Source organism: Nipponia nippon, unplaced genomic scaffold (assembly GCF_047370975.1).
Source record: "Nipponia nippon isolate SJK-2023a ecotype South Korea unplaced genomic scaffold, ASM4737097v1 scaffold_6, whole genome shotgun sequence".
NCBI lineage: Eukaryota > Metazoa > Chordata > Aves > Pelecaniformes > Threskiornithidae > Nipponia > Nipponia nippon.
Window position 1 is genome coordinate 33,886,648 of NW_028262380.1, and position 13,597 is coordinate 33,900,244.

Genomic DNA, 13,597 nt, shown 5'->3' on the forward strand with positions numbered 1-13,597 from the left:
GATGTTGTGACAGAGGCAAACCTGTGAAAATGAAACAAACTGAAAGCTTTTAATCACTAACTTGACACAAGAATCATTCAGTAGACCTAAAAGAGGACATTTTCATAAAGTAGACCAAGATGATTTGTGCGTATTTGAGACAAATCTAATTTATGCGGTAAATCATTAAACTCTAAGCTCAAATATCATGAGCACACACCATTCCTGAATTCTTGCCCTGGAACAGTGTGTATGAACAGTTCATTGAAAGGGTGGGGGGATGGTTTTCTTGTCTTACTTTTTCTCTACCCTTTCTTCAGGGAATCACAGAGTGGTTGAGGTTGAGACTGCTGGAAGTCATCCTGTCCAAACCCCCTGGTCAAGCAGGGCCACGCAGAGCTGGTTGCCTAGGAGGCTTTTGATAATCTCCAACGTGGGAGCCTCTACAACCTCCCTGGGCGACCTGTGCCAGTGCTCAGTCACCCTTACAGTAAAAAAGTGTTTCCTAACAGTCAGAGGGAACCTCCTGTGTTTCAGTTTGTGCCCTTGTAGTCTGCTTTCATTATCCATTGCTCAGGTAGTAAAATTGCTGAAGAATTTAAGCTATATCTTATACTCTTAATGCCAGTCCTTCTGCTCATACATAGTTCAGTTCAAGTAGAATGTGTTTTTCAATGGTAGTAGAGAAGATCTTGCTTAAAATGATTACAGGAGAATGTGCAAACGAGAAATCTGCTTGATACATGCTTCCTTCCTTACCAATCTGGACCTAACTGAATGTTACATTGTTCTGTCCAATATCCATTCATTGCACAGTTCATCCTTTCAGAGACAGTTCCATAGAGCAATGAGTACAAAGAATTCAGATAATTATTTTTACGATGATCAGTTAAGAGGCCATAGCTAGTTCCCTTCTATGACTAACACAATTTAGTAACAGGTCTTCCCTTAGAGGGATGTTGCTGTGTAAGACCTGTCTGTTAATGTTGTGTAGTGAATGACCTAACACTAGAACACAGCGGTATGGAGTGAAACCGAATCAGTGTAGTTTGACTCACTTTCACTACTGGAAATATCTGCTAGTTCTGGGAGGAAGGTGGAATAGTTGATTTCTTACAATAGATTACAACATTGCTTTTGAAACTTTATTTTACTCAGATCATTATATCCCATTGTAACTTGAAAGGATTCCCACTCCAAAACTAGGTACAGCATTCACAAAGTCTAAGCATGAAGACAATAGAAAACCCATAGTAACTTTGGGTTGCTTTTCCTGCAGTGCTAGTATTTTGAACTGTAGTTACCTACTACAGGATTACTATCTTGCATAACAGCAAGGAGTTCAAAGGAAACTTAACCCTTCAGTGGTAAACTTTGAAGAACATAAGTGAAACCTCATAAACTGTCTTACTTCAAAAGAAGCCCTCACCCATTCTATACAGGCTTGCATATTCACACAGTAGTATTTATTCAAAGACAGACTGGAACATTTCTTGTCCTACTTTTATATAAGCTGCTCTCTCTTCATTTGTCATAAGAGACACAAGCTCTGGATTTTCACTGACTTCGCCATATGGATGAGGCTGACCGGCTACCATTAAAATAGGACCTTGCATTTCCTGTTCCTGCTCTTGTTCAAAGTTGCTGCCTGCTACTTTCATTCTTGCTCTTGAGCACTTGGCATCTTCTTCAGACTCACTAGTATCACTGCCTGATTCGGGTAGTTTGCTTTTGACAACAGGAGCCTGGTCTGTGCTAGATGATGATTTGGATTCATGGATCAGGAGAGTCTTGATGATTTCATTATCAGTGACAGTTTCTTTAACACTTTCTTCAGTTTCTTCAGAAGCATTTACTCCTAATACACAATACTAAATGTTAGAAGTGTCAATAGTTTACAGTTACCACAGGCATCCTACATAAGTGATTTTTTTCTACTCTGGATCTTTTTTACCCACACTTTAGAATTCTCTTGAAAGTGCAGGCATTTCCAAGAGCTTTCCGCTTTAAAGATTAGCACTAATGTTACTGCACACTTGGAGCCAAAAATTTCAGGACCTGGTACCTGACCTCTGGCTTAAGGAATACTACCAAAGTCAGTCTAAAGACTAGTTTTCAGAAACTAAGATGTGATAGTCACTGGTGCAGAACTGAAGCATTACTCTATCTTCTAAACCAAGCTCACTACATTTTCAATAGGAAAACTATATTTAAATGCAGTAAAGCTGCTGAAGTTAAGTATTTACCAATGCTTAAAACTTACCAACACTATTGTTGGTGGCTGTTGTTGCTCCTTCCACGGTGCTTTGTGACATCCAGACAGGTTGCTCTTTAGTTGCTTTTTCTCTTGTTTTCTTCTTGGGCTCAGAGTCTTGGACATCAATAACTAAGTTTTGGGTGTACATATTGCCAGAGGAGGAACTTCTGTTGGCCCATTTTTCAGGTCGGCTGCGGGATTCCAGCACACTTGAACCCACCTTCTGATCATAGCTGAATGAAGTGTCACCCATTTTGGACAGGTTAAATTCAAGCAAGAACCCCCCCATTCCCATTCAAAAAAAAAAAAGAAGACAAAGAAGCATGTTTTGTCAGCAGGCTAGCTTTAACAAGTGCTCTACATTAAAACAATTTTCATTCCCCATTACCTCATCTCAGAGGCAAGTGATTCTGAACCATTGATTTTTGCATGGTCTCTTCAGTAGCGCATCTCTGGATGAAGCACGCCAACAGAGAAACGTTACTTCCTCACAGAAAGGGCTATGAACATTAGCTGAAGGAGAAGTCTGGACAATGAATTACTTCTTAAAATAAAAAAGGTAACAAAAATAAAACTATGAATGCATAGCAATAATTTAGAATGCCTTAGCTATTACAGGCTTCTTCATTAAGCAGCTGACAGTACTGAACAAAGCAGAATGGAGTAGAAAGTTGGCTGCAAGTTCAGTATTTCAAAGATTTTACAACTGGGAAGTTGTTGGGGGGTTTTGTATTGATCAGAAGTTCTAGGGTTATGTTTATACCTTTCTGATAATTCTGGTATTTCTGTTGGCTGAGGCTCCAGCAAGTCATATGGCAGAAGAATATCTTCGGTTTCACGCAGTAGCACAAAGATAGGTTCAATCTGCTCATTGAATTTTGCTAGCAGGGTTCGGGCGTCACGCTTAGGGAGCGCTGAGGCATCTTCCTCTACTTCAGTGTTGCAGTAAGTGCAGCGGAAAGTCTCTGCAACATTATCCAAATTGGAAATTCTCATGTTCGTAGGATGCAAAAGATCAGTGGCACCTTGTTAAGAAATCCACGGCCTGGACAATTATGACTTCACTGAACTTCATCCACTTGTTGACATTAACTAGGGGAACTCAAGTTAAATGGCAAGCCTTTTTTTTTTTTTTTTTTTTTGAGAAGGACTGATATTCACACACTTGCTATGCAAGAGACAAATGTCTATATTGGGGGGAAAAAGTTAAGTTGGCTAGGCATGGAATATCATCAGATAGTAAAGTTTGTTTTTTTTCTGCTCTGATCTCATCTTTTTCTTATTTCATAATGTAGGGAAAAAAGATATTTGCAAACATAAATAGCATCTGGTTTTAGTTGTGCAGAGTTCTAAAGTTCAAAAAGACTCATTTAGAGTCAAAGCATATGCTAAAAACCTATATCTATGTCTTAGGCAAAAAAGACCAAACCAAAACCAAAGCATATTCTATCAAAATATCACACCGGCCTCAAGGTTTGCACTTTCAGTAACTTGACAAAGTCCCTCCATTTAGAACAAGGGGTGATTTTTGCTAACTGCCAGTACACTAACTTCACCTCTGATATTTCAAGTTAGTCACATAAAGTTTATTCTCACTGGCTCTGGCATCCTTTGCAGGCACCATGAGCCAGATGTTAACGCAGTAGCTGCGCTTAGAGTAATGTGTTGCAATATGATGTCATTTTAACTGATTTTGAAAGAGTACTCTCTATTTAGTTATTTTGATTTATAGAGAAGAGAAACCTGCAAGCTCTGATGCCACTTCTGCTGTGGATGTGTCGTGGTGCCCTGGGAGGAGCCTGGACATCCCTGTTTCCAGCACAGGAGTGACAGAATGCCTCTCTTCTGCTGCTGAGCTGCAATATGCTTGTTACAGTAAGTGGCTGCAAACGGCTTTATCCATCTTGTCCAATTCTTCCATCAGAAGAATTGAATACACAAATAGATTAACTAACAAATTCAAAACAGGGTAAAAGGAGTACTCTATTCTCACTTCCATATGAGGAAGTGGGACTCACAAGACTTGGATGAGTAATCTTAAAGAGAGCTAAGCGTTTGTAGCAAAACTGAGGCCTGAAGCTGGTTCCCAACCCTAGCTCCTATATTCAAGATTATTCTTCCTCTTGCTTGGCCTGTTCTATAGAGACAGCTTTTTCTCTTACCCTCACCTCCCAGCTTCTTCTGTCCCAGGCCCTTGTCCACCAGCAAACAAGAAGTATATCCTAGCAAACATGCTTTTATTGCAAAGTTCGCACAGGAGCCAATTTTGTGCTATCAATCAGAGTTATTCTTTAAGATAAGAGCAAATAGGCAACTTACCTGTAAATACATCAAAGAGCTGATTGACTTCCAGGTCTGTGTAAGTGCTGGAGCAAGATGGACATTTAAAAGAGGACCTGGTAGTTGAATCCCGCTCATCCGCTTCTATTTTCCGGCGTATGTGATCCAGTTTGTACTTTATCACATCCACCAGCACCTTGTAATTGATGTAATAGTAATTGTGCCTTGTGCTCTTCCCGTTAGGCCCTGTTTCAACTCGCATACGCAGCTTCACAAATTTGTCTGCCTTGAGCGTGTTGAGGATAGTACGCAGTTGTTTACGTTCATACTTGAGCAACTGTAACAAGTCATCCTCTTTCACACAGGGGTAGCGGATCAGTACATCAAGGGCCAGGGAGTACTCTACTCCATAGAAACCACGCACTATATATTTGGCCAGGCGCTTTAGGGCTGCCGGGACCTCTGTGATAACGTTTTGCTCTTCCATCAGGAGCCGAACCACTGTCAGAAAGAGAAGTGCTGTACAGCAAAGAGAAGGGAGGTGAGCTGTGGTGAACCTTTCTTAGAGCTCACAGGCAGGTATAAAGCAGGTCATTTGCCGTGCTGCACTTCCGCAAGTCTTCACTGAATAATGTAAAATCCTTAACCTGCACCTGGGGATGGGGAAGGTATTGATAGGTATCAACGATTACCTAATCTTCAGGTACGATGACTACACCTGAAACATTCATGTCCTCTTGTGTAAATACCCACAGAAGGTATCTAGGAAAATGGGTTACAGAAAGTTCATAATAATCCTCTTTACAGAGGACAGCAGAGTTAACTTGCATGTCTAGGTCTGCCTGAAGTATCTGTTTTCATTCACAGCCAGCCAAGGAAGACCTGAAGTGAAGACTATATGCCTTCAAAAGTAAAGCTCAGGACACAAGCTGGGCAAGAAATATTAAGCTTAATTCATAACAATATATGAAATAGATGAGCCTCTATCTCCCTTTGTGGCAAAGCCACAAGAGGTGTTTGAGCACCTTTTAGCTTGCTCTTTGTGATTTTTCTGCTGGCTGCTGCGGTCAGACAAAGGCCTAGCAAAGCTGGGGCACAGGGTGCTCCATCTTGTCCGGTGCTGTCCTCACTCAGCACAGGGTGTTTGGGGCTGTGCCTGCTTGTTCCACCACGCTAAATCACCAGGGAACATTTGCAGCAGAACATTTTCCTCCTTAGTACTCTTCTCCCCTGTAGAAATAGGGCTTCTGGCAACAATGAATTCCTAATCCATTAACTAGAATGTAACTAATTTTAATCAGTCCAACTGTCCTGTTTCTTATTTGTAAGCAGTGGCAGGAGAAGAAAAAGATTGAGGTATGTTTCAGTAAAGCCACATCCCGATTCCTTTCTTTGAGGCATGTTAAAATCCTACAGTAATATTTGATGCCACATCCTCTGGCCAGATTGCTTTGCAGAAAGCCATGCCACGTGCAGCCAAATAGTGCTGGTGTAGCCACTGGATCAGAAGGTGGGCGGGTGGTGGGGTGGCATGTTACGACATGGTGCATTGGCACCCACTGCGGAGGGGCACCTTGCTCAAGCCCAGGTGATTGCATATTGCTACATAGAGCTTCCAGGTGACCTTCATCAGAAATCCTAGTTAAACAACCAAAACCTGTGTGCAGTAGCCTAGTAGTTGAGCTGTAATTAAATCTGCATCTCACAGGGGAAGCACTGCCTTTTGGTTAGCCTAAACCAAATGTAAACCTGCTGGTCTGAGGCTGGAAACCCTGAAGGCAATAGCACCACACTGACCTAGATGTCCCACAGGAAGAGTGGGGGAACACTGGAATAGGCTGCCCAGGGAGGAGGTCGAGTCTCTCTACTTTAAGTGGATAGGAGGCTGAGCAACCCAACCTTGCTTTGAGGTTAGTTGTGCCATGAGCAAGGGTTGGACCAGACAACCTCCCGAGGTCCTGTCCAACCTAAACTCTTTTGTTCCAAGAGGGTTAAATTTAACCACAGCAAGGAGAGAAGCTTTGGGAATGTCAGTCAGTTCCCTGACAGTCCTCCTCTGACTGTAAGAAGAGTATTTCTATGATTTTTCACAAAAGCTTGGAGGAAGAAGCAATTTTTTTTATTATTATTATTCTTTCACTTCTCCTTTGCCCTCATTCTCAAAAGAGGCTTAACTAAGCAGTGCTCCTGACTGGCATGTGTTAGCAGGGCAGCGTAGCTCATCGCCTGACTAGACAGACAATATTCCCTTCCCCAGGCAGGAAAGCACAGGACCTGGAGCTTGTGTTCAACAAAGTCTCTCAGAAGCTAAATCCTGTTCTTGCTGCCAGTCAAACCCTAGCAAGCGTAGACACGCTGTCTGTGCACATGCCTGTGGATGTGGTGGGAGAGGGGCATGCTCTAGCCAAAAGTCAGGAACTCCATCTGCTGAAAAGAGAATAAATGTTTAATAAAATCTTTTTGACTGCAATCCCATCTCCACCTCTTTCCTGGATGGATGAGCTACCTCAAGCTGCCAGTGCATTTTCTGCCAGATAAAACCATATGCAGACCTATTGGATAACAAGTTCGTGGCACGGTGGCTATCCGTGAGCCACGCGACCATGTTCATGCCCCAGTTGCAGCCAGCAGGCAGTTTTCCTTTCCCCATCTGCAGCAAGGGCTCTTTGCTCTGAGAGCTGAGTAGGCTTTCCTTTGAAGTCAGGATAAGAGCATGCAGAGGAGACTATCTATATCTATCAAATACCCAAGAAGCTTCAGACAGCAGAGAAGCAACCAGCATGCAGGACAGCTTAGATTTACTGCTTTTGACCGAGGGCTATGGGCTGGATTCCCACACCTACTCTCCAGTGTTTTAGCCCCAGGGGCACCTGAGCATAAACCACAAGATTTCTGGAGCACAGACAAACAACAGACTTCTTCCACAGAAAAATACACTAACTTGCGCTAAAGAATCATCTTGCTTCCTCTTTCTGGCCTCACAAACTTGGAATTTGTTTCTGTGCAGTGGCTTATACTCAGCAGGAGGGAAGGATGGACAGTGTCCTCAGCCAGCCCCAGCTCCAGAGATCAGCAGCATGGCTTCGAGTCTCCTCAGGCTCTGCAGAGCACTGAGCCTTGTCCATCTACGCTGTGGATAAGTAGCCCACAGAAGGGAGGCACTGTAGCCTCTGGTACAGGCCCAAAGGAAAGCAGCCATCACGTATTTCTCTAACCCGGTCCAGCCCCACTGAGGAGTGCTAGGAGCAGCCCCAGCATCTCTATGGGATATGGTACCAGTCACGTGCATCGCTCTGGGCTAGCATCTCAGAAAGAGCTCAGGTGCCCTCTGTGTGCATGAGTTTCATACGAATGCCAGCTGGATTGTGGCACTATTAAAAAAAGAACAAAACTACTTCTGCATCTAGTCCTTGGCTCATGGGGGCCGAACCCTGACACTTAAAGGACTTTTATTAGGAGCAGGTCTCCTGACTGTTTTTTCTTACCCTAAGTCAAATAGAGAATGAAATAATTTCAAAGGGAGTGTGATAAGTAGATAACTTAAGGAAGAAGCAGGACCTGAACTGTAAGCTTGAGGTTTGCTGACCTATCAGTTCTCTGGATGACTCCTTCTCCCAGACTTGCATAAAGCAAGCAGTACTCTGAAGGGCTAGGAAGTCTGGACTGCGCTGAAGTGCTCCCAAGTACCTTGATGGCAGAAGCTCTTCAGGTCCAGAGTCTTACAACCATGTAAAGCTACTCAGGGAAAGAAAAAAAGAAAAAAACCACCAAAAACCCACACCCAAAAAGCACCCACAAAAAAACCACCACACCCATGCAAGGGAACCCCCCCCCATACATACACACATAGTGTAAATACCATGAACATATACTGGGAGAAGAGCGAGAAGCTTTTTTCAACACCAAATCCATAGAACCCACCATCCATTTGCAGCAGAAATTTAGGTATGCAAAGCTTTGATTCAATGTAAAAGAAAATGGCTTGCTTTCACGAAAATGCCTGAATTTGCCCCGAATAAAGAACATTCATGGAAAATACACCCCTCTAGAAGTGTTCCTTTAAGCTGCAGAAGAACCAAAACTTTATGTATTTTATTGTAAAAACTACATAAAATCAAAATTGGGGGGCGAGCTTTCTCTACAGTGCTTTGGTATATTTGAGGTTGTATTTTTCCAGTCCATTTTGAAAAATCTCTCCAGCTTCTAATTGCCAAATCTGAAGTCTCACGATTCAAGAAAACTACTGATTTTTAAAAGCTGTTACATAGTTTTCAGTTCACAGGCAGCAGTTCTCCTTTAAGAGGACCCTGAGACCACCCTTATCAAGGAAAGGAGGAGGAAGAGGAGCAGCTCCCTGCAGAAAGAGAAGGGCTTTAAACAGGAATCTGCTCTGCAGCTGAGCTACCATTTGTGTTAAGGAGACAGGTATTTTGCTACTCATGTAGGTTTGTTTGTTTGTTTGTTTTCTTTTTTTTCTGGCTGATAGCATGTATGGACAAGGTATCTTACAAGTCATAGTCTAGCTTCTAACATTAGCTGCTTTTAAAGTACTTATTTTTATGAGGGTGGGGGCTACCTTCTTATTACATTGATTATTTTTAGGGTTATTTAGTAACTTAAATGCCTGAGAGGCCTTTCTGCTTATAGTTAATGTGGAGCCATTATAATCTTCATCAAGGAGAGAGAAATGCAATGCTTTGGTTTCCCCATAAGCAGGAACTACTTTTAGGATCCTCTTTTTGCTTTGGGAACCCTACACAGAGTTGCTTGTTGTGTAGGCAGGCAACTATCAAAAGCAGAATTTCAAGTTAACAGGCATCATATAGAGCAAGTTCTGCAAGGTTTCTCTGAAGCCAGTTGCTTAATTAACATTTTACTTGAGCTGCCTGAGAAGGCAAACTACCCATCTTGCACTTTAAAAGACACCAAACCAGAAAGATTTATTAAAGTAGTCTTTTGTCAGACTTAATATAATCATATCATTTGCAAATAGATTAAAAACCTTATCATTACCTCTCTTGTATAGGCAGAACTCTTCAGGCTGATATTGTAGAAGAATTGCTCCTTTCCTAAAAGCTTCAAGTAACTGCAAAACAAGCTTAAGTATTTCCCAGCCTTTTCCTAGACCTATCTGGGATAAGCCCTAATTATCACCCAGCTGGAGCAAGAGAGTCCCAAATCACATTTCATTAGCAACTGAATGAATTCAGCCTTATACACATTGCATCACGATAAAGTTATAAATCTTATTGCTCAATGAAATCCACCTACAACAGGCAAAGACTGAAAATGTGATTGCAATCTTTGATTAGTGTTCCCATTAGCATGACTTTAGAAGACTAAAAGTAACATAATAATTAACTAACTCTGTTGTTGTTGTTGCAAACCAAATATTTAGTATAGGTAATTTATATAATTTGTGTTTAGAAGCTTTCATAACCAAACAAACGTGGAAGCTTGAGGATCTTGCAAAGAAAAAAGCTGGAATTAATATGTTTACTAGTTTTTGTGGTTTTACTTACTGATCTTTTTAGGTGGTTTATGTTTTTGAAAAGAAACAGAAAGCAATTTTTCATTGTATTTCTCTAGAAGATAAAGTTATGAATACTATTATTTCTTTTTATGGGTTAATCATCTGTGTTCAAAAACACCATTAAAATCAGGTTGCCAGACACTGTACAGTCCAGGGTTAAAATGCTGAACTCTTAGGATTGCAATGACTGTATTCCGTCTCAAATCCATGTGTCTTTCACGTGTTTTTTTATATATGCACAGTGGAGGCTGGTGTTTTGTAGTGATGTGACTTAGGTCCTCTTGGTACGTGTCGCAGCATGTATTGCGCTTTCGTTACTGCCGTTTGTTGCTGGAACTCTTGACTTCCCAACTTACCTGGCACACGGGTCCGGTAAGAGAGCCCCAAAGGTGTGGGAGCTTGCCTGCATAGGACAGGTTGTGGGATCAGCATCTGTAAATGCCACTACAGAAGGTAGTGCCTCTGAGAAATATTCAATACCAGAAAGCAAACCTCATGTTTTAGTAGCTGTAGCAAGAATTTAGATTTCAAAATACTTAAAAGATTTGAGACTGCAGTTTAGAAACCGCAGGAACAGGTGACTATAAAAAAATCCCTGAGATTAACTCTGCTCTTGCTCATGATTTATAGCAGCAGGGATTGTTTTCGTGCCTTATGCTGGGAAAAACCCTGCTACTACTCTTTTTTGTTCCATTAAATAAGAAGCTATTTGGCAGATACCCACAACTGAGAAGTATAATTGGCATAAACCTTCAACTGCAAATTTAAAATGTTCACACAGGTAAAATTAAGCTGATATACCTCATTCCATATAGTGGTTCTTGAGTACGCTCCTCTTGTTGCGTTAAACTAGAAAATGCAAAAGAGCAAGACTACTTGCTGGTACCTGTTGGGTTTAGTCTGTGGGAAATGTTTCCAATGAATAATACCTGTGGGTTTCCTCGCCGCGTGTTTTGCACAGGGAAGGTGCTGTGTAGCCTCAGCGCTGTTATTCACGTGACAGTCCTCAGCCTGCGTGTGGAGGTGTGGAACCAGATCACAAGAAAACACGAAACAGCTTTCTAAACTAAGGAGAGTGATGGTCTGGCTGGTATCGCAGCTTTCAGAAATGGAAAATCACAAGCATCTGTGCGCACTGTGGCTGACAACACCAGGGTGGTTTGGTAAAGACAGTTAACCTCCAGGTAGCAGAGGTAAATCTCCATGTAGCAAAGGTACTGCTCAGCCAGGTGCCTGCCTGTTTGGTGGCTGGGAGGCAATTCTGTACAGGCTCGTGCTGTGCTGCCTTTGTCCTGCACGCTCAGAGCAGGAGTGCAAATCGAAAGCAGAAAAAAAAAAAAAAAAAAAAAGGAAGTAAGTGTGGTTTGAGCAGGTGTTTCTGACTGCGGGTAGCCCTGGCACCGAGGGCCGTGGGAAGCAGGATTCGTGTCGGTATGTTGTTGCAATGTTGTGTAACAGGGACGTTATTGAAAGCTGGAGCTTGAGGTGGGGATGGGCAAAGTCACCTGGCTTCGTTTCAAACCCATTATTTCAGTGGCTGGGACATTTATCTCGAACGCTATGGGCACGTGGTGCACTCGCAGGCTCCTTGATGAAAAGGAGGCAGATAATCCACTGAGCAGTCTCGGGTGGGAGAAATAAATATACAGTCTGATTAGAGGTTGAAGGAGAAAATTAGTGGGTTGCTGCTTTGGGGGGCAAAGGTATAATTAAGATCCTCACAGAGCAAATGCAGCATGTTTTACCTGTTGGCAGAGCAGAGGTTGGTGCAGATGGCCTGGTGGGAGGTTGTGACGTGCACCTCGGGCAAATGGCAGCTGTTATAAATTCCTTTATTGTCCTCTCCAGGCCCAACATCTGCTGTTCTGCCTTTCTCCGGACAGGCACGTAGAAGCTACGTTCTGCTGTATCTTATATTCTCCACACCAACTGATACCCAGCCCTCAGTTTAAAATCTCTAGCTGTCTAGCTTGTACATTCAAGCACTGCAAAATAAGAAAAAAACCAGGATCACAGTAAGTGCCCGTATGTGACCTGCTCCCCTGTACGCGCAGGGCTCTTAATCGCACAATCCCATCTCTCCTCGTTTTCCCCATGCTGGCCCTTTCGCAGGGGTGTTAATGTTCAGAACTCGGTGTGTCGCCCTGAGCCCTGCTTGGTTTGTGAATCATCCAAACCTCGCATTGAGATGATTCGTTTTCTTACCAGTTTTCCTATGGTGCTCTCCCTGTATCACCTAATTCTGTGATCCTTGAGGGCACGGGGATATCAAACTAAATCAACTTTGTTTGAGGGCTTTAGACCTCTTTTCGGATTAGTTTACGTTGTAATCTTCCCGGTATCTAGAAAGATAGAGGATATCGTGCCTGTGTTACATATGCAGCTCTGAGGTACAGAATTTGAAACCAATTGCCAGATAATTTTGAGAACCTGAACTGAGATGTAAAAAAATAGGATGCTTTTTACGGTACTTTATGTGATTGCAGGATAGCTCCCTCCATCTTGATTGCAGTTGTGATTAGTACTTCCAAAACACGAGCATTGCTATCGCGGGTAGGGAACTTGCCAACAACACAACCTGCTGGGTTGCCTGTGCAGCACCTGGCAGAGATGGGGAGAGAATTCAGTTGTCCCAGTAGGTACCGGTCTGGAACACCTGCCTAGTCTGGAACACCATCCTTGTCTCTTGCAAGGCTTTATCTTACTTACTGGCTTGAAAGCTGGAACAAAGCAGAAGCCGTTCTCCTTTATTATGCCACCCTCATTCATCACAGGAACGCAGCCTGTCGTGTGCAATCAGTGAAACGAGGGATCTCTGTAAAAGGAGTTTTGGAATCATACGAAGAGACTGTATCCCATCCAAAAAGGAAGGGGAATGAGCGGCTGCTAAGCTTGTTGGCTTCTCGACGCTTCACAGCTTTAGTATACTTTTAATGTAACTTCTCTTGCTTTTAAATGTAAAGAATGGTTGCTTGGGATAATACGTATTTTTAATTCCAGTGGTTTTTACTTAGAGGATCAGTTTAGATCTACTGTCCCTCAGAATAATTTGAAAGAAATGTGGTACCAGCAGTTAGTAACCACACAGGCTGCTGCGGGTGAGGAGGCACGTTTTGGTTGGGGTTTCAGGTGACAGCGAAGGAATGCTTAATTCAGGGAGTCCCGGGGTCAGTAGAGGCAGATTCTGCAGTTGCTAGGTCTTCATAGCCTGCCACTCTCAGCTGTCTTCCTATTCTGTTTTACTTCTCTTTCCTCTGACATCTCCTGACGCTGTGGCTCCTGCTCCTCTCCTCTCTTTTTTTTTTTTTTTTTTTCCCTGTTTCCCCCTCTCCATCCCAGTCCCTTCTACTTCTTTCTCCCACCTGGTTCATGCAGAAGGCACACCTTCCGCAGCTGGACGTGGCTATCTTAACAGAACTCTTTCCAGCTCTCAGGGGATGGTGCATGGACGCCTCTTGCAGGAATGCAGATGTAGCATTTTGGGAACTAAGTTGATGCAAATTATATGTAACTACTCAAAGGTTTAAATACTCGTGTAATTCAGATGG

At 42.7% G+C, this 13,597-nt stretch overlaps 1 protein-coding gene across 2 annotated transcripts; it reads right to left on the bottom strand.

Annotated features, from left to right (window-relative positions):
* Positions 1 to 335: 335 nt before the first annotated feature.
* LOC104020792 (general transcription factor IIE subunit 1) lies at positions 336 to 9,914 on the bottom strand. 2 transcript variants are annotated; one of them, XM_087735527.1, is made up of 5 exons: positions 9,530 to 9,914; positions 4,556 to 5,035; positions 3,000 to 3,201; positions 2,243 to 2,469; positions 336 to 1,837 (listed from the first exon to the last, which is right to left on the bottom strand). In XM_087735527.1, exons 2-5 carry the CDS (start codon positions 5,001 to 5,003, stop codon positions 1,446 to 1,448), a joined length of 1,269 nt encoding a protein of 422 aa, XP_087591653.1. In that variant the 5' UTR covers positions 5,004 to 5,035; positions 9,530 to 9,914; the 3' UTR covers positions 336 to 1,445. The 2 variants fall into 2 exon arrangements, with proteins under 2 accessions (XP_087591653.1, XP_087591652.1); XM_087735526.1 differs by lacking the exon at positions 9,530 to 9,914 and adding an exon at positions 8,103 to 8,936.
* Positions 9,915 to 13,597: the final 3,683 nt, after the last annotated feature.